This window comes from Anopheles merus, chromosome 2L, assembly GCF_017562075.2.
Source record: "Anopheles merus strain MAF chromosome 2L, AmerM5.1, whole genome shotgun sequence".
NCBI lineage: Eukaryota > Metazoa > Arthropoda > Insecta > Diptera > Culicidae > Anopheles > Anopheles merus.
In genome coordinates, this window is record NC_054083.1 from 30,479,233 (window position 1) to 30,504,008 (window position 24,776).

At 47.2% G+C, this 24,776-nt stretch overlaps 3 protein-coding genes across 3 annotated transcripts; 2 read left to right on the forward strand and 1 right to left on the reverse strand.

Annotated features, from left to right (window-relative positions):
- Positions 1 to 2,052: 2,052 nt before the first annotated feature.
- On the forward strand, positions 2,053 to 9,669 carry LOC121593829 (cilia- and flagella-associated protein 44). Its single transcript, XM_041916535.1, has 9 exons — positions 2,053 to 2,232; positions 2,321 to 2,483; positions 2,563 to 2,872; positions 2,934 to 4,425; positions 4,502 to 5,140; positions 5,210 to 5,317; positions 5,640 to 5,823; positions 5,885 to 7,585; positions 7,648 to 9,669. The coding sequence occupies exons 1-9, from the start codon at positions 2,117 to 2,119 to the stop codon at positions 8,671 to 8,673; spliced, it is 5,739 nt and encodes a 1,912-aa protein (XP_041772469.1). The 5' UTR covers positions 2,053 to 2,116; the 3' UTR covers positions 8,674 to 9,669.
- Positions 9,670 to 13,463: 3,794 nt separating this feature from the next.
- On the forward strand, positions 13,464 to 14,931 carry LOC121591968. Its single transcript, XM_041913098.1, has one exon. The coding sequence runs from the start codon at positions 13,809 to 13,811 to the stop codon at positions 14,820 to 14,822; it is 1,014 nt and encodes a 337-aa protein (XP_041769032.1). The 5' UTR covers positions 13,464 to 13,808; the 3' UTR covers positions 14,823 to 14,931.
- Positions 14,932 to 15,647: 716 nt separating this feature from the next.
- Positions 15,648 to 20,584, reverse strand: LOC121591969 (THO complex subunit 4). The gene is made up of 4 exons (XM_041913099.1): positions 19,511 to 20,584; positions 16,792 to 17,020; positions 16,496 to 16,702; positions 15,648 to 16,412 (listed from the first exon to the last, which is right to left on the reverse strand). The coding sequence occupies exons 1-4, from the start codon at positions 19,766 to 19,768 to the stop codon at positions 16,291 to 16,293; spliced, it is 816 nt and encodes a 271-aa protein (XP_041769033.1). The 5' UTR covers positions 19,769 to 20,584; the 3' UTR covers positions 15,648 to 16,290.
- Positions 20,585 to 24,776: the final 4,192 nt, after the last annotated feature.

The window sequence follows — 24,776 nt, forward strand, 5'->3', positions numbered from 1 at the left end:
AGGTTTTTGTTTGTTTTGAAGGTGTCCACCAAAAATAGCACCCTTTTCAAAATCGGTGCGCGCTCACCGAAACCAATCATCCGCTGAACACGAATCCGGTTCGTGTCGGTTGGCTGCGGGCATGCAAGGGCTGCGACTGATAGCGACCCGGGGACTGGAGGATAATTTATAACGGAAAGCCGTACTCGCTAAAGGTGTCTCGCCCTGTTGGGGCTAGGGGACGACCCCGTGGCTCAAGGATCCCCCCAAGTTTTGTTGTGTGATAGGAGAGGCGATTTTCGACCGGAGTCCGCGACGATACCCTGGACCCGGTCGGGTCTGGGAAACAGCTGGAACAGCGCTGCGGGCTTATCAGGCACGCATCTGGTGAAACTGGCGCGTGATGTTTCATCAGCTCCGTGTGGAGGGGAATTTATCGATCAGACGGTCAATGAACCGGTGAGGGAAGCGGAGGGGGGGGGGAGCATTAGTGTTTGATACAGTTGCGAAATACGAGACTATTGGCAGGTGTATCGATGATCAGTTTTTGTAGCTAGGAATTGCATCGGAGGGGAATGCAATTCAAGTTGAGAGCTCAGCAACGAGACGTGGGATATGAATGCAATGCTGATAAGATGACAATGTGTGACGTTGTTACGATTGAAATATGTCTATAATGCCATAATAATAGATAACTTGTAAAAATAATAAGCTTTGATATGACTTATTATTACTAGTTTATTTAGCCCGATTACATGGCTACGAAAAATTACTTCAGAGGATAATAGGCTAGTACTGGATACCCAGTTACCTTTGCAAATAACTTGGAATGTCAAGAGATACTGATTTTAAACTATTACCCAAAGTGATAGTTGAACCTATATCGATCCTTAAACGGATCCTGAACTTATATTGTTACTAAAACTGCTCTGAATCCTTGTCGATCCCAATCCATTAAGATCCTGAAAATGTTCTTGAACTCATACCATTCCAATGGCTGAGATACTGTACCCATACCACTCTTGGAACTTATAGAACCTTTAAACATACTGGAATATATTCCAACTCCATGCCCGTCGAGGGACTGATACTCATTCTGGCTTTGGAACTTATTCCCATGACACTGTTTGAAACCTATCTCGAGCTGATGGGCCGATTCTGGAGCTCATCTCCTACCCAAACCGGTTCTGGAAGTTGTACTGAACCCACACCATTCCGAGAACTTATCCCAAACCCATTCCAACCCAAATACTGCACCTAGATTTGATTCAATCAGCAATATTAGTGCGTTTTACACTTTACTAAATTTGGTATAGCGAGATAACTCAATACTGTACATAAAATTATTCGATTTTTAGAATTATTCAGCTAAAAAACGTTACTTGTTGCGTGTTTTGTTATGCAAATTACATGATTTTAGGCGTAGTTTGGTAAACGCTTTGCCCTAGCAGTAAAAGTTTTAATAAAATTCTTTCTATAACATTTATTCTTCAAAAGCGTACTAAATTGATCACACACTAAATTTTTGCACAGTTTCTTACAAATAGCGTGACCAGTCTCCCAAGACTCTCCAACTAATCTGTCTGAGCCTCGATTAACCCATTACACCATATTTCGAAATCAAACAATTGATGGTATTCTTTCAAGAGCCTATGATTAGACGAAGAAAAGTGTCACATTTGAGGTCCTAGTTTAGTTTAAATAAGCGATAAGGGCCACTGTCCTTCTCAGACTGCATGTAAATAAAGAAAAATACTTTTTTATGTTGATATGATTTCCCTTGAAAAACCCATATTAATATAAAGCAAAAGAAATGAATGGTAATATGTCCGTAAAATACAACAAAAACAAAAATCCACCAGAGACGTGTAATCTCTAGTCACAAATCAGACAAATATATTAGAGAGATGTCACGATATACGCTAAAAACTGTGTTAATGTTGAGTGATCAATGTAGTGAACCACCGTAAATTTTACAATGCTGCACAAGGAGCAGCAGTCAGCCAACATGTTTTTTTTTCCGGTTGCTATAGATTGCCATGGTTACCGGCTGCGTGCAGCTTAAACAGTTGGCATCGATACGTTGCCTATTCCCGCACAAACACCTGCGCCAGTAGAAGCCAAACCTTCAAAAGTGATGGAACGGAGCTCAAACGAACGGCCGGCTACCGGGCGCTACGATGGAAAATCACTCATATCGAAACCAATCCGTAACTCGTCCTGTACCATCCCGAACGAACTGCTGGAGTTTGAGTGAGTAACATTCTTGGCGGGAAGATGGAACAGTAACATCCTTCCCCGCAATCCATTCCATTCAAACTGTCTGCCCATTTCTCCCCAGCTACTCGTACGGATACGACTGCAAGCGGTTCTTTAATTTGTGCAAAATCGCCGAAAACGTCCTGGTGTTTGCGTCGGGCAATTTGATACACTTCTTCGACGTGACGACGCACACCGTCACGACGCGCCGCAGCTCGACCGGGGGCGGCATCGGTTGCATTACGGTAGCTAGGGCGCAGTCCTGCGAGTGTTTTTTTACCTGAGTTGCTAACAATGTTATCCCAATGTTTCGCTCCTATCCAGACCAACCCGAGCGAAGAGTATTGCCATCTGACCGTGGGCGAGAATGGCTCCGATCCGCCCATCATCATCTACCAGTATCCTGAGATGACGGTCGTTAATCTGCTGACGGGCGGTACGACGAGCGGTTACTCGCGCATCGACTACACCGTGGATGGTAAGCTGCTGATTTCGCAGGGCATCGAGCCCGACTACATGCTGACGGTGTGGAACTGGCGCGAGGCGGAAATCATTCTCCGCTGCAAGTCGTTCTCGAACGATGTGCTGAACGTGATGTTCTCGCCGAGCGTCCCGGGGCACATTACAACGTGCGGTAAGTTGGTTGCTATGGTGACCGTCGTCGATTGTAATACGATACCTTGTGTCCAACGCAGGCCTGGGACATATCAAATTCTGGAAAATGTCCAGCACCTTCACCGGATTGAAGCTCCAGGGCGAGCTGGGACGCTTTGGCAAGACGGAGATATCGGACATTGTGGGGATTTTGCCGCTGCCCGATGAGAAAGTCCTGTCCGGCTGCCAGTGGGGCAATGTGCTCGTGTGGGAGGCCGGGCTGATTAAGCTGGAAGTTTGCCGCAAGGGCCGCAGACCCTGCCACGATGGGCCGATCACGCAGATCTTGATGCGCGAGGGCGAAGTCATGACGGCGGGCCTGGACGGTCGGATAAGGATCTGGTTCTGGGAGACGGTCGAGCTGGCCGATCCACCGGACGACGATCGATTTGTGGAGATCGAACCAATAATGGAGTTCCGCATCGGAGCGGAGCTGATGTGTTTGGTGCGCCGGCAGGGTGACTTCCAGTGGTACGCACAGGATGGCAGCGGTGGAATTTGGTTGTGCGATTTAACCCCTGCGCATCACACGGAACCACCGCAGCAGCTGTTCAAGTGTCACGCGGGTGAGATTGTGGCCGTGCAGGCAAGCCCAGTGTCTAGCCACGTGGCCACACTCGGAGTGGACGGTATGCTGTGCGTGTACGATTACGCCAAGCGGGAGCTACTGCTGAGCCATCGATTCCAGTGTGCCGGGCAGTCGATGATCTGGCTGCCGCCTACACTCGACCCGACCGGAGCCATTCTTGTGCTAGGCTTTGCGGACGGGTTTCTACGAGCGGTTGCCGTAAACCTGCACCAGGGACACCTTTCCTATCCAGAAAACCGAGTCAATCTCATACAACTGCTCAAGCCACACTCGAAAGCCATCACGGCGCTGGGTTTAAACGCTCGGGAAACAATCCTCGTGTCCGGCTCGGAAGATCAAACCATCTTCGTGCATCGTTGCGTCCGAGCGAGTCCTCACGCGACGCTGGAACCCATCGGGCTGGTCTACACCCCGTCCGCCGTCAGCACCATTAGCTGGAAGCCGGACACAACCGCCACCGCTCTGGTCGGCTGCCGGCACGGTCAGCTGCTCGAGGTGGAGCTGCCCGAAGCGCCCGTCGACTACACGACCATCTCCTACCATCTGCGGCACGTCGAGATCCGGCAGCTCACCTTCCAGTCGGTAAAGTCGGAGATCAAGCGCAATCTGCGCGTGGCCGAGATCGAGAAGCGCAAGCAGGAGAAGCGCGCCCGAAAGCTGCAAACGCTCGAGCGGATGCGCATCGAAAACCCGAAGGCTGAGATCAACGAGGAAGCGTTTTTGGCCGACTCGGACGAGGAGGAAGAGCTGGAACCGCTGTACATCCCGAAGGTGCCCAATCCAGTGCTGTGGGCCCGGTACACCGACGAGGACACGCTGTGGCTGTCGATGGGCGGGTACGATGCAGGGTACGTGTACGAGTACGGGTTCGACGATGAGGACCCGCTGTCCTGCACGCCCATACCGGAGCTGGAGGATGTCGAGCTGACGTGCTATCTGCGAGAGTAAGGCCTTCCTTTCGCACAATAGTGCCCCCTGTTCAATAGGCATCCCTAATTTTGGAGCGTTTTATTTCCCCAGCACAAACTACACCATCTTCGGTACGGGCGACGGTGCGATACGGGTGAACCGAACCAAGCGTGACTTTCGCGACCTCAGCGACTACTGGACGTTGCCGATGCACGATAATCGGACGGGCAAAGTGACGGCACTCGCCTTCAGCCACGACTATGCGTACATCTTCAGCGTTGGGGCGGACGGTAACCTGTTCGCGTACCGGTGGTTCGGTGAGGGTGAACCGTTCCAAGCCATCCCTCCGAAACCGCTCGAAAAGGGTGTCAAGCGCGTGTTCGACATCGACGAGCGTGACTATCCGTCGCTGGAGGAGCAGAAGGCACGCCAGGAACGGGACCGGCTGGCGAAGATTGTTTCCGACCGTAAGGAGGCGGTGCTGCGCACCGTCGCCAGCCATCGGAAGCGTTTCGAGGCGTTGCTGGAGCGTAACCGGGCCCTGCCGGAAGCGTTCCGCATACCGGTGACGGACTTTGTGCTGGACGAGCGCATCATGGACGATCTGCGGGAGCAGCTGGCGGCCGAGCTCGGGCTGGTCCATCGCCGGATGGCGTTCGATGTGGAGAAGGTGCGCATTGCGGCCGGCAAGCTGCAGCAGTTCTTCCTGGAGCCGCTGGAAAGCTACCCGATCGAGGTGTTGGCAGTAAGGTAACGGGTTGCGACCAGACAAGATCTTTGCAATCGTAAATTAAAGGGGATCCATGTCTGTTTCAGCAGAAGTGGACAGTCGGTGAAGAGTTTCCGCATCGAAAAGCTGGACGATGACTACTTTCAAACCGTGGAGCAGGTCGAGAAGTTGGTCGCAGAAGAGGCAGAACGTAGACGGTAAGTGTTGCTGGATTCAGATGGAATTGTTTCTTACAGCATTAATCAAATTAAATTTTTTTATTGCAAATATTAAGCCGCTTCATTGAGTTGTGTAAGACTCCGGAGGATAGGTTTGTCTTTTTTATGAAACAAAAGTCATTTTTCACTGTTTGCTTACGCACAGAGCACATTTTCCAAGTTTTTGGAGACAATTTTAAGCATTTTTGGGATACTGATGCTACTTTTCGAGGCACTGATGTAGTACACCATGCATAATAGACCCTTAGATCCTGTTAAATTGATCAAAATGATAATAATTTCCCCTTTGCTGCTGTTTAAGAGCTCCCGAGACGACTTCCGCCAAGCGCAAGGATCGCCGAAAGGACTCCCAAATGCAGCGCAAAGAATCGTTCCTCGAAGGCCTATCGCAGTCGACGATCGACTTTAAGCTCGAAAGCAAAATGAGACGCCTGCTGGCGAAGTACCGCGATCGCAAGAACCAAGAAACGATACGCCAGCAAGAGGTGAGTGGTGGACTGAATTTAACCCAAACAGCTCGACCAACAGTCTTCTCACCCTTTTCAGTGGGAAGAACATAAAGCCTCCAAACCGGACCCGAACGCGAACGATCCCGCCGACGATTTGGCGATCAAGGAGGCGGCCGGCTCGATCGGTGACTACAATCTCAAGAGCGATCCCGACTACGAGCCGGCCGAGGAGCAGGTGGAAACGACCACCGGCAAGTACCACGAGCTGTTGCGCATACGGCAGGAGATGTTCACGTTGCGCCGAGACTACAACCAGCGGGTGTTTGCGTTGCGGGAGAAAAAGGTCGAGCTGATGCGGTACATAGCGAAGCAGCGGGCAAAGTTGGCAGCTATCCACGAGGAGCTGCCGGCGGAAAAGCGCAAACAATTCCCCCACGACGTTACGCTAAACTTGAAGGTTGAGTACGCCGACGATCAGTACAAGTTCGAAGAGGATCGTCAAAATCTGGCCGCTCTGGAGCAACTGGATCGGAAGGCGCACCGGAAAAGCCACGACATGATACTGAAGGAAGTGCTCGGGCTGACGTTGCCCCCGGAGCAGCAGGCCACACTCACCCTAAGCAAGCACGAGCGGGAGTTGCGAGAGCTGCGCCTGATCGGAAAGCTCTTCAAGCAGGACAAAATCATCGCCAAAGCGTCGGCACGCATCGAACGCTTCGACCGTGAGCTGGACCAGCTGGCCCAGGAGCGGCTGCAGGTGGACACCGATGCGAAGCTGCTGGAAAACTTTCAGCTCACGCTCTACCAGGAGCTGTGGATACTGAAGGACTTTAGCAAGATCGAAACGGCCGTCCTGGACAGCGTGGAGCAGGTAACGATCGAGCGGAACGGACTACTGCAGGCCGTGCAGGACGCGCGGGTCGCGATCGAGCAGGTCGAGCTGGAGATGGAGCAGATACAGCGCGAGCAGCGCTCGAACCTGCAGCGCTTCAACTCGAGCTGTCTCGACAACGACTACACCAAGGTGATGAAGCGCATCTACAAGAAGAAGTTTAAGCCGTGCAAAATCAACGGCAACGAGTCGGACTCGTCGTCCGAGTACTCGTCGGAAGACATTGAGGGGCTGGAGAACGCGAACGAGGGCGAAGTGAGCAAGGTGTTTCTCGATCTTAACCACTGTCCGACCGGCTGTAAGCCGGAGCTGTACAACCTTGCCATCCAGCTGCGCAACGAGAAGCTGGAGCTGCAGCGGCGCCACTACGGGGAGGAACGCTCCCTGAAGGAGATGCACCGGCAGCTGGAAAACCTTAAGCCCAAGCTGGCGGATGCGGAAACGCGCCTTAGCGAAAGGAAAAACGAGCTGCTAGAGCTGCGGCGCGAGAAGCAGCGAAGACTCAACGATATCGACACGCTGATCATAGTGAGGATGGATCAGATGCAGTACTTCCGCACCGAGACGGAGTTTCAGGACGTGGAGAACAGTTTGCTGTTCAATCGGGAAGCGCTGTTGAAGCTGTACGCGCGCGTCGATCAGCTGGCGGCGGAAACGCTCGAAACCAAGCGCAAGCACCGGGTGAACGTGGTGCATCTCGCGCGCATGAAGACGGACATCAAGTTCATGCGGCAGCAGCTGGTATCGCTCAAGGAGGAGATCAACGAGACGATGATGAAGAAGTTTGGCCGCGTGATCGATCTGGACGAGCTGGAGGAGACAATACTGCGCCAGTACACGTTCGAGATGCGCGCCAACCTGGACGACGTGCGCAAGAGCTACGAGGAGCGTGCCCGGGAGCTGAAGGTAAGTCCGTTTTCAGCATTTCTATTTCTGCTCAGTGTCTAAAGACGCTTTATCCCCGGCAGAAACTGTACGCCAAAAAGCAGGAGGAGCTAAAGAAGGTCATCCAGGAAGGCACCGAGAAGCTGCACATCCTGACCGTCCTTCAAGAGGAGTACAACAACCTGGAGAAAGCACTCGCCCACCAGAAGCTGATACTAGAGCGTCGCAAACAGCCACCGCCGACCTACTCGGAAGATCTCAGCAAGCTGCGCGAAATCGCCAAAATCCAGAAGGAACAGATCAACACCCTGCAGCGCGAGATCCGCACGCTCAGCATGAAGTGCAAACCCCTCTCGGCCGAGAGCCCGGATGTGGAGGTTCAGATACCACCGCCAGCGGTCTGCGGCAAACCGGCCCCGGTCGCCGACGAATCCGTCTACAATGCGGTGATGGACTCGGCCCCGCCCAGCACCCGTGCCAGCTCGCCCGACAACTTCCTGTACAACGAAATCTCCAGCCTGATCGACGACTTCCTGGTGGAGCAGCTCGGTTCGCGCGTCCTGCAGTCCGACATCAAGCGCGTCGTCAACCATCTGGCCCACTATCTGTCCAACATCATACACAACTTTGCGCCCGAGCACGCGAGCGATCTGCTGCCGCACATTATCGAAAACTTCAAGTCCTTCATACCGGAGGAGCTGCTCATCACCATACCGCCCCAGGCGATTGCCGAGCTGATCGAGAGCATCTTCCGCACGTTCAAGGAGGGATATGACATCGACACGAAGGAGATACTGGGCGAAATCGTCGGCAACAGTCTCGAGATGATCTTTCCCGCCTCGCAGAACTACTCGCACAACATCCTGGTGGACATTATGAAGCAGGTGCTGGCGACTCTGCACATCGCGGACGTGAACCATCCGGAGACGATCGCGTTCATCGCGAACGGCATCCGGCACAAGCCCGGCATCGATCCGGACGGCGTCAGCGTGCAGCTGATGAGCGACGAGATCGTCCAGTACGCGCAGGAGAACACGGTGGACGAGATCGGGACCGATCTGATCCGGGGCGTTCTCGAGGGCATTCTGCAGTGCGTCCGGGAGCAGTAGGTTGGGGGACGCTGGGTTCCAAAAACTGCCATAAGGGGAAGCATCTCGAACCGATTGTGTTTGCTTTGGAGATTGATGTGTGCAACGTGGGGTGTGGAGTACGATAATCGAAAGGTGTGCGGTGCGTGCTTTGGATCCGCGCGTCTGTCAGTGTGTGCCGGTCTACCGCGTGTGGTGTGGGCCCTTAGCGACAGCAGTACCAGCCCACACGGGTGGCCGATGGGTCCCATGCGGAACGATTGTCATGCGTCCGTGGCGTGCGCCCGCAACAATGACGACAGCGTGGTGGTGGTGGTGCTGCTGCTGCCGCTGCTGTTATCTATCTTTCCCACCCGACAATGGGGGCAAGCCAGCTGCACACGATGATGATGGAGATGCGTACGCCGTTATCGTGTGGTGGTGGAAGTAAACAACCTTTTGCTAAATCCATTGCCAAACTCCCCTTTTTATACAAGCCTCCATCTCTCCTCTCATTTTGAGCCAAAAAACAAAATATGGACAATACAAGAAGAGAGATTCGGCATCGATGTTCGAGGGAAGCAAAGAAGTCTTGTAATGCTTGCACCGTGCGTCCGACACAGTCTGAAATTGGTTGGCCTCTATCGGGTGGCTAAATCTTTTCATTGCCACACTTATCAGATCACTACGATATATTGTCCAGAAAGTCATCCACCATGCTCTCGCGATTAACAGCCCTTATCGCAGCGAATGCTCCCCCCAAAAATAGCCTCACATCGACAGCGAGTGATGTTAGTCATCGGAAGTTTTTTTTTCTCCTATCCCTCGCATTGCTTTTTGACGTGTGGGAATTTTCTATGCTTGATTGTGGCGATAAGATGCCGATTGTGGGTTAAGGAAAGAGTGTGGAAGTACGATTAATGTGGAGAAAACGTGATTTTAAGCCCTTTTTTTTGGGCGGGGAAATTTCAACTTTACGTGTTTTCCGCACACGAAAGATAAGATTCGGGCAGAAAAGATGAAATGTGATGCAATCAACTGAAATGTGTTGCTAATTCATTTGTCTAATCATTTGTTTACGAGTTGTATGTGTTACTAATCTTTAAAATCATGCCAACACACACACTGCTTATCGGTACGTTTAAGTAGTCTACGGGTGAGACCGTAACGGTTACGGATTAGCTGCGCCTAACAGTATGCAATCGTGCATCGAGTGAGCAGCATCATGCAGCTTTATAACTTGTTTGCTTACTTTTTGATAAAAGATTAGGTTCAAAAATGGGAGTCAAAAAGTACTACTGCTCTCCTTAGTACAAGATGATATGTTGTAAGGCAAAGAATAAAAAAAAAATGACCCCGGCTCATAAACAAACTTGCATTTAAATGGCAAAAACATGCTCAAGGACACGCCGCTAAGGCAACCTCGCCACTCCCACCGTGATTTGTTTGCGCAAATTTATCACCTATTCAAATGGGGACCTCTTCACCTCTATGAGCAAAAAACAAGACATCATCAACAACAACAGAATAGTACACACACACACACCAAAACAATCAGCCTGACTGGCAGTTTTTTGCACAGATAAAGGCAGCCGACACGCACCGGGCACATGATTTCCGGGGCGCACAGGCCTAAAGTGTGCGCTAGGAAACACACAAATGTACACGCACACACGGACCACGTACCCAATGGTTTTGTTCACGTTATCAGCAGCTGGTGTGGGCTGTGTGCGGTCCCATCATTAAAAGTGGGTTTTGCGCGCCCATCCTTATCACGTTTGCTCGGTTTGCTTTCCCGGTGTTTGCGTCCGTCGGTGCGATGGTGTGCCCGCAAAATCCCCCATATGTCCCCCCAATCCCTATAGCATGACATGCGATCCTTGTTTGCGTCGGTTTGGAAGTGTTGTGTGCGCTATGTCTAAAAAAAAAAAGAAATGAATTTCCTGCCACCAATAATCTATCCTCTGATACGGCGGGACCCCGCTGCCGATGGTACACGTTATTACCATGTTCTTCTTCGATTTGATGAGTTTGTTTCCCGTCCTGTTCACTGTTTGCGTCGGGCAAGTTGTTTGTTCGTACCGATCCCGATCCCACCAACCAACCGGACGATAAACAATCTGTGCGCTCCGGTGCCGTGTGCGCACACACTTTCCAATCGTGCGCTGATAACGGCGGGCGGACGAGTGCGCTCAGTCTCAGACTTGTGTTTGTGACTCTGCCCACTCACTAATTAACATTTCCAAACAACGTGACAGTGTGGTTTCTTCTTGTTGCTGCTCCTTTGTTTGGTTTTGATTTGGCCATCCGATTATTGGGTTTGATTATTACATTCTTTTTTGCTTTGTTTTGCAGTTGCCTTGGTATGATAATAATTATTCACATTTCGTATCAATAAGTCCGGCTGCTTTATCAAAACAGCAGCCCACTTTCCTTTCTGTTTTCTTATTATTTGCACGGAAGCTTATTAGAAGCGAAAACACAACATTGTAGGTTAGAAGAGAGACAATTCAAACACACATTTAAATATTGCAACGCAATCACAGCACGTTCACACTCACCATTTAGATCTGCTAAGGGTAAATCACTATGTTCACAGCACAATATAGACAGCTACAGGTAACAATGTAAAACAATTGAAATCAATTCAAACTTCAAACGGACTATAGCTGGTTGCACTGCAGCTGCACGCTCGAACTGTGCACGTGCTGGACCCGAACGCCACGAGGTGACTCGCGTGAATCACGACAATCGCTGCTGGCGGTGCGACCACGATCGAGACTCGACCACACCGCTGCTAGCGATCAGCCCCGGCAAAGTGTTGGCCCCCCGGATAGAGACCGCAACGGGCGCGCCACGGTACCCGTGGGTTGAAAATAGAAGACCCCGCCGAGGGAATGGAAAATTAAATATAAAAAAAAGTGTCAGCTGGAAGCGCTGGCATTATTTTATAATAAACTTTGATTTTCTTCCTTTTTTTTTGTTTTGTTTCGGTGAATATGCCTGTAATTTTCGTCTTTCTTTAATTTCCTGGTATTGGTGCGCGTTGTGGTTCGGTCCTCTACCTGAGCTGATCCGTCGGCATGCGCCTCTCTCGCATGGGTCGCCGGTAGTTTTGCTTTGCAGGAGATCAGCAGGATTTATAATTATCGAACGGCATCGACGTTGAGATGGATTCTGTTCTGTTCTGTTTTCTTTAGGTTGTGCTATTCTTAAATCTTTGCTGGTAATAATTGTCATCGCATGTGACATATCTGTGGTGTGATTGACTATTTTTTTTTCGAATTAATTTTATGATTTAAATAACAAAATGAAAAGTGTTTGTATAACATCATAAATCTTCTATCAACACATTTTGCATTGAAGATGAAGAACATCTTTTGAAACAATGTTAAGCTGTGTCACAGTTTCATTAAATATTAATCTAGACCATAACCGAATCTAATAGCAAGATAATTTCTACTTTGTATTAGGGATGGTTCAGATAGGAGTCCTGTCGGAATAGGATCAATTCCTGTCTATTTTAAGCTCGAGGGACCTTCTGTCCTGTATGGTCGTATATAATGCAATAGGACACATTTTAGTATTAACTAGGTCACGTTAACAGATGCTACCTAAGATTGTCTTTAGCTGTTATCTCACTTTGCTGTTGGACAGTATATGAATAAGTTTTAGCTTAAGACCGTAGTACAAAGTACAGTGGGCGGCCGTTTATCCGAGATCATGGGGACTCGACCTCACCTGGATGCTCGAATAACACGAATAATGAGTTAGAATTATATATTTTATCACAAATTATTGACTTTTTTTATTTATATTATGTATTTGTTAAAACCAAGCCAGTTTTTAGTAGCTTCATGTTTTTCCAATGAGAATATTTGAAATGAGCAATGAATTATTGCGTTTTTTGTTATGACAATGTGCTCTGATAACTTTTTTTTCTTCTAATATCCTCCTATGCACGCAATGTCACCTTTGTACTGTACTGTCATGTCTCATCAGCATGGATAAACGGACAGCCGGATAAACAGCGCTCCACTGTATAGTACATACATGCTCGTTTTAGGCAGATGATTTTTTCTTATTATTTTATTTGAAGTAACGACCTATTGAGCCGGTCTGGTGGTACAGTCGTCAACTCGTACGACTTAACAACATACCCGACATGGGTTCAAGCCCCGAATGGACCGTGCTCCCACACGCGTAGGTCTGACTTGACTACCCTTATGTGTGCCATTTAATAAGTCACTGAAAGCCAAAGCCCCATTCGTAGTGGTACAGAACAGGCCTTGACCGACAACGGTTGTTGTAACAAAGAAGAGAAGACATATGCGGTCATACAGGCTTTCAATACTTATTTAGAATACCACGTAGCCGGAGTGTCACAGTCCTTGCTACTGCGGTGGATATGAGGCTTGAACTCTTCTACAGGTATTTTTGTGTTTTAAGTCAGCTGGGGCAGTCCCAGCTCCGCACGACTACACGATGGAGACCTGGTGGAGCCTAGCTGCCTAGTTCAAATCATACGAACATCATATCATAGATCAGATCGTGATGTTCTACTGCACCGTAATGTTAGAGCTGACATTTACCCTATTCTAAAGGACTTATTTTTTATAAATAATCTCTACTTACTTTACTTTGTCGCTGTACCGTGTTTCCGCCCTAGCTTTCCAGTGGCCTCGAGAATCATTCGTTTTGAGCAACCACAGTAAAAAGGATGACAACGAACCAAGGCCATCTTGATCGCTAATCACTGTACAAGACGGAACGGTTGCATTATCTCTCCTGTAGAGCGTGGTGACCCTATGTCGACTCTATTTTGTATCGAAACTGTACTATTGCACATTATTCGGTTGTTTTCTCCCTTTTACAAGAATAAACAGTGAAATCTTCTAATTAAAACATTTGTATCTCTTGGGAAATTCATGTCCAGCGATCGGCGTCATGATGGAACCAAACCGTACAAACACAAAAAAAAACCTCAAACGCAACACCTCAGAGGCTTTCCACACTGTTTAACTACGTCATCAAACGTTAAAAATACACTTTATATACCGCAGAAGTAAATGCTTTGAAAAATTTAACAATCCCACATCGCAATTCATCTCTAAATTCGGTTGTTTTTATAATTCCTCTTTGCTTTGCTTTCGCGAAATGTCAAACTTTTGCCGCCAATGTTGTTTGTAAACAAATGTTTTGACAGGCACGAAATAAGAGTCGTGAAATTCTCATTGTTTCCACGCAAAGCCTGTGCAATGTGCGATACAATCGAGTCCGCCTTCGTTGCCATCAGCCGGCTAGCTTCCGGCTCGGAGGCCACACACAACGTCGATCCCGTGCTCTTCCCGGACGGTGGTCTGCGGCCCGGCGAACTGATCGAAATCAGTGGCGACTCGAACAGCGGCAAATCGTTGCTCTGCCTAGAGCTGATCGCTCGCATCATCCTGCCCACGAGCTGCGGCGGCCTAGAGCTCGCTGCGGTCCTGATTGACTGTGAGAACAGCTACAGCAAAACCGTCCTGCTAAGCAACCTGGAAAAGCACATCCTCAACCAGGCAGAACCGGCCCTCGCCAGTACGCTGGCCGATCCGCACCAGCTGGAAACCATTCAACGCGCCGCCCTGAGCCGGCTCCATCTGATCACGTGCTACTCGTTGGAGCAGTTTGAATTTTCCCTGCTCGCACTGCCGGCCTTGTTCGTGAAGCAGCCCGAGCTGACGTTCGTGCTGATCGATTCGATTGCCACCTTCTACTGGACCAAGTGTACGGCGAAAAACCTCATCCGGCAGGATACGTACCAGAAAGCGCACTGCAAAACGTTAAGCCGGCTGGCGGGCAAGTGGAGAAAGATCGTCCTGCTCACCAAACCGTCCCACTTTGGTGGGCGACAAGCATCGGGGCGTGATTTCGAAACGACCAGCGCAGCGGGAGCACTGTCGCTGGACGGATCGACTCAGGCATCGTCGTTTGCGGGTCCTCTTACGCCCTTGATGAGCACGGCGTCGTCCGCCGGCAGTTTGATTGACCATCGGATCGAACTGACCGAAACAGACAACCCCAGTCCGGGTGGGTCGGAGCAAGGCAGTGCCGACCAGCGGTTCAGTGCGTTCATTACGATGGCGGACAAGCAGCAGTACGTGCGCTTCTATCTGATCGACAAGTACGGGATCAACTGGATTGAGGCTTAATGTGCTCGCTGCTCTGTATGATGGGTAAAATGTTACATTCCTCCAATTGTTGTCGCGTTCCGGTTCTTTCTCCTTCAAACTAAATTATTGTAAATAAATTGAAAATTAACAGCACTATTTTCCTCCTATCGTTTTACATTGTTTTTTTTTTACGTTTTATTTCACGAGTTTCGCAACTTTTTCTCCTTCCTTTTCATTTGCATGAATTTCACACAGCGCGCCGTTTACAAATCTGTCCTTATACAACTAAAATTGTCACATCCGCTTGAATCCATTTGTTTGTGTGTTATGTGTTGGCGAATGAAAAGAGTTCGTCCATTTGTTTTCCTTCTTCTGTGTGTAATCATGTACGAATAAACTAAAACTCATAAATCCTTATAATGGGTGCGGTATGTGGGTAATTCATACTGCACTTGCTGAACTGACAATGAGTCGCTGATCCTATGCCGGGTCAAATTTTCAACTAACAAAACCTTCTGCGCCACATGTTGCAGAAGCGTCACTGCTGCGCCGCAACGGTATTGAGAACAAGTTTGGCGCGCGAATTACAATGAAATAGTTAACGCTAGGGTAAAGGACAACGGGCATTCTCCTAAGATAGTATTAGCCGGTATGCGGGAGGTGCACACGCTGACCCGAACGGGATAATTTCACTTTCCTCACCTTACCACGCCCGTGTTAGTGCGGGGTTAGCAATTTAACTAGCTTAGCAAAACTAAAGGATCATCTCCGCTGCTGCCGGGCAAATCGGGTAAATCAAACTGATATTAAATCTTAACTAGCTGATTTCGGTTAGTAGCGAAATCCTTTCGTTTTTTTTTTTCACGCTGACGCTGTACTGTAACGATTGTGCACTTTTCTTTCTTGTCGATTTCTTGTTGACGCACTGCTCCCCTGTTTTTTTTGGCAATCTTATGTACAACGACGCTGCACTGTATTCCTGGTTTCCTGGTTTTTCTGTACTTTACGTGCATAGTAATCAAAACTCAATCCAACGCTTGATCGCTGTATCTTCCTTTTCCTTTCCAAATAACTACAGGGGCTGGCAGAGCTCAACAGTGGCGCAAGTGAGAACCGTGGTGAAAGCACCGATCTTGTCCTCACAACCTCCAATTGTTAATTATCGACCAATCGCCCAGCAAAACGAACGAACGTTCTGTGTTTGTAGGTAGTAAGCAATTAATAGTAGTTTGTTTTTCTTCTCTATGTTCTATATACACAGGTCTCGCACAAGACGTTTTGAGGTGTTAGAATCATGTCAATAAAAACATGTGTCCCAAGACAAACGGTAGCAGTACGCGCCCGTCGCGTACCACACACACGCATAGGTCGTTTGTCAGGTAAAAAACGTTCTTCTACTTCTCCTTCTCCTCCTCTACCTATTCCGCTTCGCCACGGAATACTGTTCTTGTGTGTTTATGCGAGACAACCGAATATCAGTGAAGGACGCATCGTTCGCGTTTGCGCCCTACTTCATGTCTTTGGTGTACGCATCCAGCTCGGCATCCAGCTCTTCGGCCGTTTTCGTTTCACGGGGCTGTCGTCTGCCGCCACCACCTCCGCCGCGACCACCACGGCCTTGGGATTTACCTAAAAAAAACAAACGCACAGAAGGTACCATGAGGTTAGATTGATTCAATGTTACATTCAATTAGTACGCTTGCGTTACTTACCACCTGCTCCGCGGCCACCGGCCGGTTTGCGCGGGGAACGTGCGGACGACGATGCAGCCAGCACTGCTGGACGGGGAACACGTGGGGCAGGAATTTCCGAGGTCGCCATCTGAATGCTCATCGGGCGCCCGTCCAGTGGTACACCGTTGTACTGCTTCATCGCCTTGATCGCATCGGAACGTCTTTCAAACACAACGTCGGCCGTTCCTACAAGGCAGGGGACAAACAAAAAAATAGGAATATTTAGTTAAATAAAACAAAGTTTCGTCAATTCCTTAGCCACCACCAACACTTACCAAGCGAACGGCCCGAACGGTCGTAATGTACCGAGGCGCTTCTCAGCGGCCCAAATTCAGCAAACAGCTCGTTGATGTCCGTCTCCGACACGCCAAAGTCCAGGTTCGATACCAGCAGCTTCGCCGCACCGCCCGGTCCGCCGGCACCGAGTCCACCGGCCGCCGCCAGCAGCCGGTTCTTGCGCGGCCCCTCGTACATGTCGTGCTTCCATGCGCTGTTCACGTCGCCCTGTGGAATGATGTGACGAGGATGGAGGTGGAGGGAGGTTGTTTGGAATAGTCATCACACACACGCACACACACGCGGTTATCGATTCGATCTGGGTCTCTAAAAGGTACTCCTCCTCCTTTCTTCCCCCCGATGCGTTCGCTTTAGCCTCTCCTCCATCCGTTCTTCTTCCTTCCTTCTCAGGGCTGAGCAGCGTCACCGAATCCGTACAATCCAAAACCAAGCCCAACCAAGCCGAAAAGGGGCACCAACGCAGGCCAGCAATCGCGCCACTTTGACCGAACCTCTCATTCTCATTCTCTACCCTTCTTCTTCCGCTAAGACGAGGGGAACAACAAATTCTACTTCCATCTAGTGGGCCGTCCCTCTCTTGCGTTTTTACCGTCCGTTTTCCTTCGATTGCAAGAAATTCGTTTAACGTTTGTTTTCGCATTAGCCTTCCATTCCTGGCACGTGTTTAATGCAGGTTTGCGCGCGTGTGTGTGTGTCTCATTTTCACAGAAGCTCGTAGGTGTGTGCGTGTGGTCAATACCAACAGTAGAGAGAAAGGGATAACCGCGACGACTACCTCCCTCGACGGAGTTTGTTCGCCAACGAAACCAGCTGGCTTTTCCAAGTGCTGGATCAACACACCGAGTTCCTGGTCGAACCTTTCCAACCATTATTGACAGCAGCATCATCATCTACGAGAAGCTCATTTGCTAGTCGATCATGGTAAACAGCTTTTACGTTATTCATTTCCTTCCCGCGCGCATAATGGCCTCAAACATTGTGTTGTCTGTCCTGCGCGACAGCACGATATGCTCGACAAGATAAGATTAAATTTGTAAATATATGTGTGTGGTGTGAGTTCAAGTGCGTTACGGCAAAATCCGGAAGAGCTACAAAATCAGGGACCCGCAGCAGACGACAATGAAAAAGAGTAATAAAGAGATGCCACCGCTCCCGCCGCTGGAGATGGGTTTTGCTCGGAAAAATCGTAGGAAAATCGTTGAAACCGTTTTTTGGATGGTGCTGCAAAATGAATAGTTGCGTTTCTAGGAATGTCAAGGGGGTTAAAGGGCAGAGTGTGCTGTGTCTGGAGCTGGCGCTGTGTGATGTGCGCTGCTGTGCGCCGAGCGTCGATTTGGTGAACAATGTGGAACACAGCAACATCTTCACGCTGACATTGAACACACATACACTCACATTAACACACACAGCATATCGCTTTCCTTCTGATTGACCGATTCCGAACTAATCAAACGCACACTTTTCCCGAGAGGCACAAGCATTGTGCGCGCAAATTGAAAATTAACTTCGATGGAATTTTCTTTTTTTTTTTTGCTGCCTTATTCAGCATGAACAAAGCACACGTTCGGTGGACGCACAGGACATTAATGAAGAATTTCTACAACCTCACACATAGCGGCGACAAAGGTTCATTTTACCGTAGGACGGGGAGAAGTGGAATTGGAAAACGCATGGCTTGTTGTTTGCTTCACCATACTTTGACAGCAGTGTGGAGAGACGTGATTTTCGAAACATAACATGTCGCATAAAACACGATAATTTCGTTAAACTTATTAAAATTTAGTGAATAAATTGGATTTTAGAACTATTTCTGAAGGAGCTTTTTTCCTGATCAAATCGAAACTTTTGAAAAATCATATTACACACACAACACGCTCACTCTAATCGCACACATACACAGTGGCGAATCGTATTGCTTTTCGATTTTTTTTTTCACACTTTCCATTCTATTGCTCGTTTTAATACCACGCACCACGCACCAAGGGCCCTGGGAGGTTCAGGGCGACGACCCACGAACGATCGCACACGGCACGCGAAAACCAAACCAAACGCAACACAACGCACACACACACACACACAGATACCACTGCAAATCGCGCGTTAAGCCGATGATTCTGTCACCACTACACACGCACACACGCGCTCCACTGTTTGCTTCTCTTTCTAGCGCTCACCGTACGGCAAGCGGGCATTTTTCATCACCGATAGACGCCATCTTGAATTGGACCAAGGCGTCATATTTGCCGATGAAAGAACATTTTACGGCGCAAAAAAAGTCCCAAAAAGGTCGCTTCCTTCCCAATTTGTAAATGCATTCTACGATTAGTGACCCGTAGCACATTCAAAACGCACAAAATTGTCCACTCGTTTTGCTCGAAACGGTTGCCCCTCCCCCACACGTTCTACTACGCATTTACGAGGAACTGCAGACCAATCAATTTCACACGAATAGTAAGAGAAGAATGATATCGCCCTTAAGATCCGCAATCGTCCAGTTGTCATCAAGCCAACCTGGGGCAAGATCCCGTTGTAGGATGAGGGATGGGGTAAGTCCCTTTTCCAGCCGCGGCCAGGCCAAGGGAATGGAGATGTCGTTTCGGGTCGATGATGCTGCTGCTGCTGCGATTGCTCGGAAGTTGAAGTGACCGGAACAAAGGAGTTGCTAAGGCATTTGTCTTATTCTCATCCATCGCTTACCCGCCCGTAGCGTGCCCGGGTGATGCCACCACGGGTGCGTCCCTTCAGTACGCCACCGCCGCCGCTCGCTCCGCCGTTCCGCTGACCGCCCGAGCGGAATCCGTTTCGGGCGCCACCACCGCTGGCACCGCCGCTACCCGCTCCCGGTCGACGGTTCGAGCGGCCCGCTCCACCGGAACGGCCACCGCCGCCGCGCGGACGGGTCGATTTCTGTGACTTGATGATTTCATCGAGGCTCATCTCAATTTTGTCCACCATTTTGTTCTTGATGCGGGGAGCCGTCGTAACTTCGGAGGTAGGTGCTGTAATGATGTGATTAGAAACGCTACGTAGGGACGATTTCCACACAACTTTTACAACAATTGCCGCAGGTGCAATTAACCGTCGATGGTAAATACAAATTGGTACGCAAACTGATCTTAATTTTCACAAAAATGCTGTTTTCTGGCGGAGCAGCAAACTTTCGCTCTCTGTTCACACGCACCCGAAAATGCAAGTGATGGTGATGGGCATTTGAAGTTCTGAACGAGAGTGTAAACGTCGACCCATTTTTTGACAGCGCAGCCAGAACCCAATTAACATTTTCGATGGGGCGTTTCAATCGAGGGTCAAATAACATTTCAAGTAACTTAACTGATCCATCCATAAATGTCTGCTTGAAAACTGCTCGATAATTTTAATTATTTTTTTTAAAGAGCCTTTGAACCTGCATATATTAACATCTATCTACTTTCAGTTAAAAACTCTTGCCTTAATTTAAGCATTCCTAAAAGTAACGAAAGTATTTTATTCGACAGATAAAAACCAACTAGAATCAAAACCGAATTTGACCAGTCTTCTAATTCATTTTCTTTAAGGAAAAAGATTTGGCTCTACTTTACTGAGTACTTCAAACAAAGTGGGTATAATATACAGACGGGCTAATCCCGCACGATTTGTTAACTACACTGTTGAAAAGCTATAGAAATGGTTTGCCACATGGAAGGACGGTCGCTTCATGGTGCTTGTGAGTATTTTATTTGTCTTTATTGTTATTGTTTTGGTGTTTTTTTTGGATTGACACGTTTTTGTCTTTTTTGTGTTATGTTTTGTTTTATTGTTTTTTTTTTGTTTTTTTTTTTTTATCTGGCTACTTGCATATATTTTCAGGAAGTTCTCCATTAAGTTCTTCGTGTGGATTTTGCAGCCTATTCTTCTTTTATGTTGTTTTTGTTTGTTTCTTTTGGTTTATATTGTTTTAATTTTTACAAGTTTTTTTTTTGTTATTTTTTCTAGGTTCCAAATATTTTAACGACGTTTATCTGCCAATATAAAGCTAGATAAATATATATAGGCGGTCCCCGAGATACAGGCGGTGCCCGAGATACACAGTTAATGGGGACCGAAAACGGCCGCAAAATACCGCGTATCTCGAATTTCCGCGTAAGTCGAATCTCGTGATTTCCAGCTAAAATTTCACTAATTTTCGTGTAATTTTGCAAGTAGGGGGCGGTTTTAGTCACTGTATCCGCAGGACTCCACACAGCATAAGGCTGCGCTCTGGCACCAATCGAACACGACATCCGACTCGAACAAACCCATATCATCATATGGAGGTGCACTGTCAGACACAAACAAACAAACAAGACAAACATGTCAAATCCCATACATTTTTCATGTTCGATGTCGTGTTCGATTGGTGCTAGAGCGCCGGGTAACACGGAGCGCAACATAACAATTGACAGCTGCAAAACGCTTTAGAAAACGCGGACGTGCGATTTTGTTGTCCGACGTTATCTGTCAAATCCCATATAAAAATTTGACAGGCCGTCCGATAAAAATCGCATGCGAAAAAGCGTTGCCACCGCCCTAAGTCGAATTTCGAAGTTTTTTGACTAAAATACTATTGATTACTCGGAGTTATTGATTTAATTTAGTAGCTTTATACACTTTATCATTTATTTTATATGATTCGTGCAGAAAATCATAATATTTCTGGCTTTAAAGCGGTTTCAAATTGTTAGCAAAAATGCAATTCATACCGAACATGAAACAAATTGTACTGAATTGACATGTGATCTGTCAAACTTAGAAATTCGCGTATCTCCTAACCGCGCCTACAATTTTCTACACCTCCCTCCAGCCCTTCCCGATTTTAATACCAGAGCACCCAGTATTGTTATGTCAACCCAAGCGCCACAGATTAAGCTTAAACGACTGGAAAATTGAATATCCATATAAAAAAATGAAAGCTCCACAGCTTCATTGGTTTGATCAATAGATGGCGTATTACAACTCATCATTATATTGCTATCCTGTTCTTGCAATGTGTTTCGACAAGTTTCATCTTATCATGACCTATATAGCCTTATAACTTTCTGAGCAAAAATCTATGTGAATGGTCGTGTGGTCAGATACGTGGGTATCAACACCAACGACCATAACTAAATTCTCACTTGCTTCAGTACTGGTGGTTTCCATTGGAGTTTAGTAATTAAACAATTGTATCGCCATTCTAGTTCTAGCGATGCACAACTTCAATGCGAAACCATACAATAGTACAGAGGAAATGAGAAAGCTCTCCTCCAAGCGATGAAGCTCAACTGGTTGGGGTATCCCACCAACAGAGAGCGCCACTAGCTTTTTTGCTATTTTTAGAATGAATGAGTCGTTTGCCGTCTGCTAAACGAAGTCTTTCTATATTCCGTTTAGGTAGAGAACTTGAGTCGTTTAGAAGCCGTTTAGTGGTCGTTTAGTGGATTTGTGGCACTTGGGAAGTCGTGAAATGTCAATTTGCTCTGAAGCACTTCACCTCATAATATCCATACACCTTGGTCTATCCTAAATTTTCACAATTTTGAACGATTTTTGAGAACAATCAAAGGTCTGTTGATTGAAACAAAATAATGTATTCAAGGACACTCTGATAAGTTCCTTACTTTAAGCAGTGGCGGATCTAGCGGTAGGCGGACTAGGCGGTTGCCGATGAAGGGGCCCCGTAGATCGCCATTCTATAGTATGTCGTATGGACATAGTACTAGCGACAAGTTGGGAACGTTGGGGCCCCGAGGCTGGCGAATCATTAGACCCCCCCCCCCCCCGGCAGCAAAAATTTAGAGCCTCCGGGGCCCCCGACGGTATTTGAATCTCCCAACAGCAAGTGTAGTGCCGCTACCACCCCCCCCCCCCCAATCCAGAACACCATTTACCATTTACAGGGGGCCTCAACTCGTCTTACCGCCTAGGGCCCCCGATACCATTAATCCGTTAATGACTTTAAGTATGATACCGCATTTGGTTCGATTACACTGCTCCTTGCTTGCTGACCGAACAGGTTCAATAATTGTTTCTTATATATCAGATTTTGCTTAGGAAATGTGTTTTTGCATTCCAGTAATCTTAAGATCATCATTTAATCCAAGAACTGGCCGTCACGTAAGTTTTTTTGGTTTCTTTCTTCGTGATACGCCTGAGTAAAACCACATAATATTTCTGCGAGATACAGTTTAAACTTCTAGGTATACTAGATTTTGTTATGGAACAAACTGTCTAATTGTGTGTCGATGTCAAAGTCTATATAATACAGAGGTCGAGTCGTCCAGAACATTTGATCAAAAAGCGTGGGAAAGTTTTAACAACTGGATGAAAAAGCTTCAATAGCTTCATCGTAGCATACATTGAGGTTTTAGTTGTTGTGCATGCAGTGGTCTGAACGCATTTTCGGTCATTTTTACATCGTTTGTTCGTAATATTGTACTTAAAAAAGTTGACGAGAGTCAAGAAAAGAAAGAATTGTAGTACAATTATTGATTATAACAAGATCAGTGTCCAAAATTAGGACGAAATCATGTGCAGCTCAAGATGACCAAAACTAAGAGGCTAGTTTCCTGATTTTGGTCGTGTTTAACCGGTGAATTAGTGAAAAAACTACTCCATGCCATGTAAATGAGAAGGAAATGTATAGTTACAATAGATTTTGTGCAGAAAAGCACAATTGGGCCTAAAAAGTGTGGAATCGTTCACAAACTTTTTCAACTAACTGTCAAAATCAAGCTTTTAAAATGGTGGACCAAAATCGAGCTATGCTTCGACCTCTGTATTATATAGACTTTGGTCGATGTATTGGTGATACGGACGTCACACGAAGCGTAAACTCAAAAAGTTTACGCTTGATTTGTATGGGAGAGCGTAAACTTCCTGTCAAAAGATTATAAAGTTGTATGGCTGAAATTTAGTTTACGCCAAAGTTTACGCTTCGTGTGACGTCCGTATGAGGAAGAACACCATAAGCCCACCTGATGTATACACTCACTTTGAGTATTTCTGCTTATCATTGAGCGAAAAAACCGCCCAACATTTAATTTCAATCTATACGTAAACTACCCTACCCGCAAAATTCCGTTAAATGCCTTCTAATCGCCTTATAATCGCCGGCGAATTGAAGGCGATCAGCAGTGCATTTAGCAGTAATTAAATGCCTTTGAAATATGTCATTGAAAAATTTCACTTTTAATTTGAAATTTGAAATTGCAACTGTCAAAAGAAAACCTTACAAGCGTCTTCGGCACTGCGCTGTTGTAGTGTTCCCAGATATGTGCGTGAGATTCGATAGCACGATTTACATGTTATGTTCTCTTGCGTTAAGCTCTGAGCTATTTCACTTAATTAAATATGGTCTGCATTATTCGGTTGTTAAAGACCAACCCGTTGAAAGGTATTAATATATCAAACTTATTTCGATAACTCTAGTAAAAGGAGAAATAAGATACATTTTTCTCCCATCCTGATTATGAAGGGTAAACATAGTCATTATTATGTTTTTTAAAAAGGTGTTTTTAAAATTTTGCTTCATATAAATTTGATTTGTTCTAATTATAGCAAGAAAATATTAATTTAAAAAGAAATAAACACAGAAAAAAGATAATAAAAATCAGGATTTGAACACACGCTTTCTCGGTTCGGAACTAAAAGCGTTGTCACTACTCTAGTTGGCAGTTACATTAGTGAGGGTGCAAAATCAGTATATAAACAAGCTAAGATGGCGGCAAGTTATCTGCTCTCGTTGAATCAAAAAGTTGAAAGATTTCGAAGAGATCCTGTTTCAGCCGTGAAAGTTTCGGTTGAAATCTTTATTCGTCTTCTAAGGCGACTAAGGCCTTAAATGCCTTCTGAATGCCTTCAAAGCCGTTTAATGCTGGTAGGGTAGAGTACAGAATCTATGCCAATCGATGTTAAAAAATCGATAATGATTCATTAACACTGAAACAGCACATTTCAGATTGCTTAA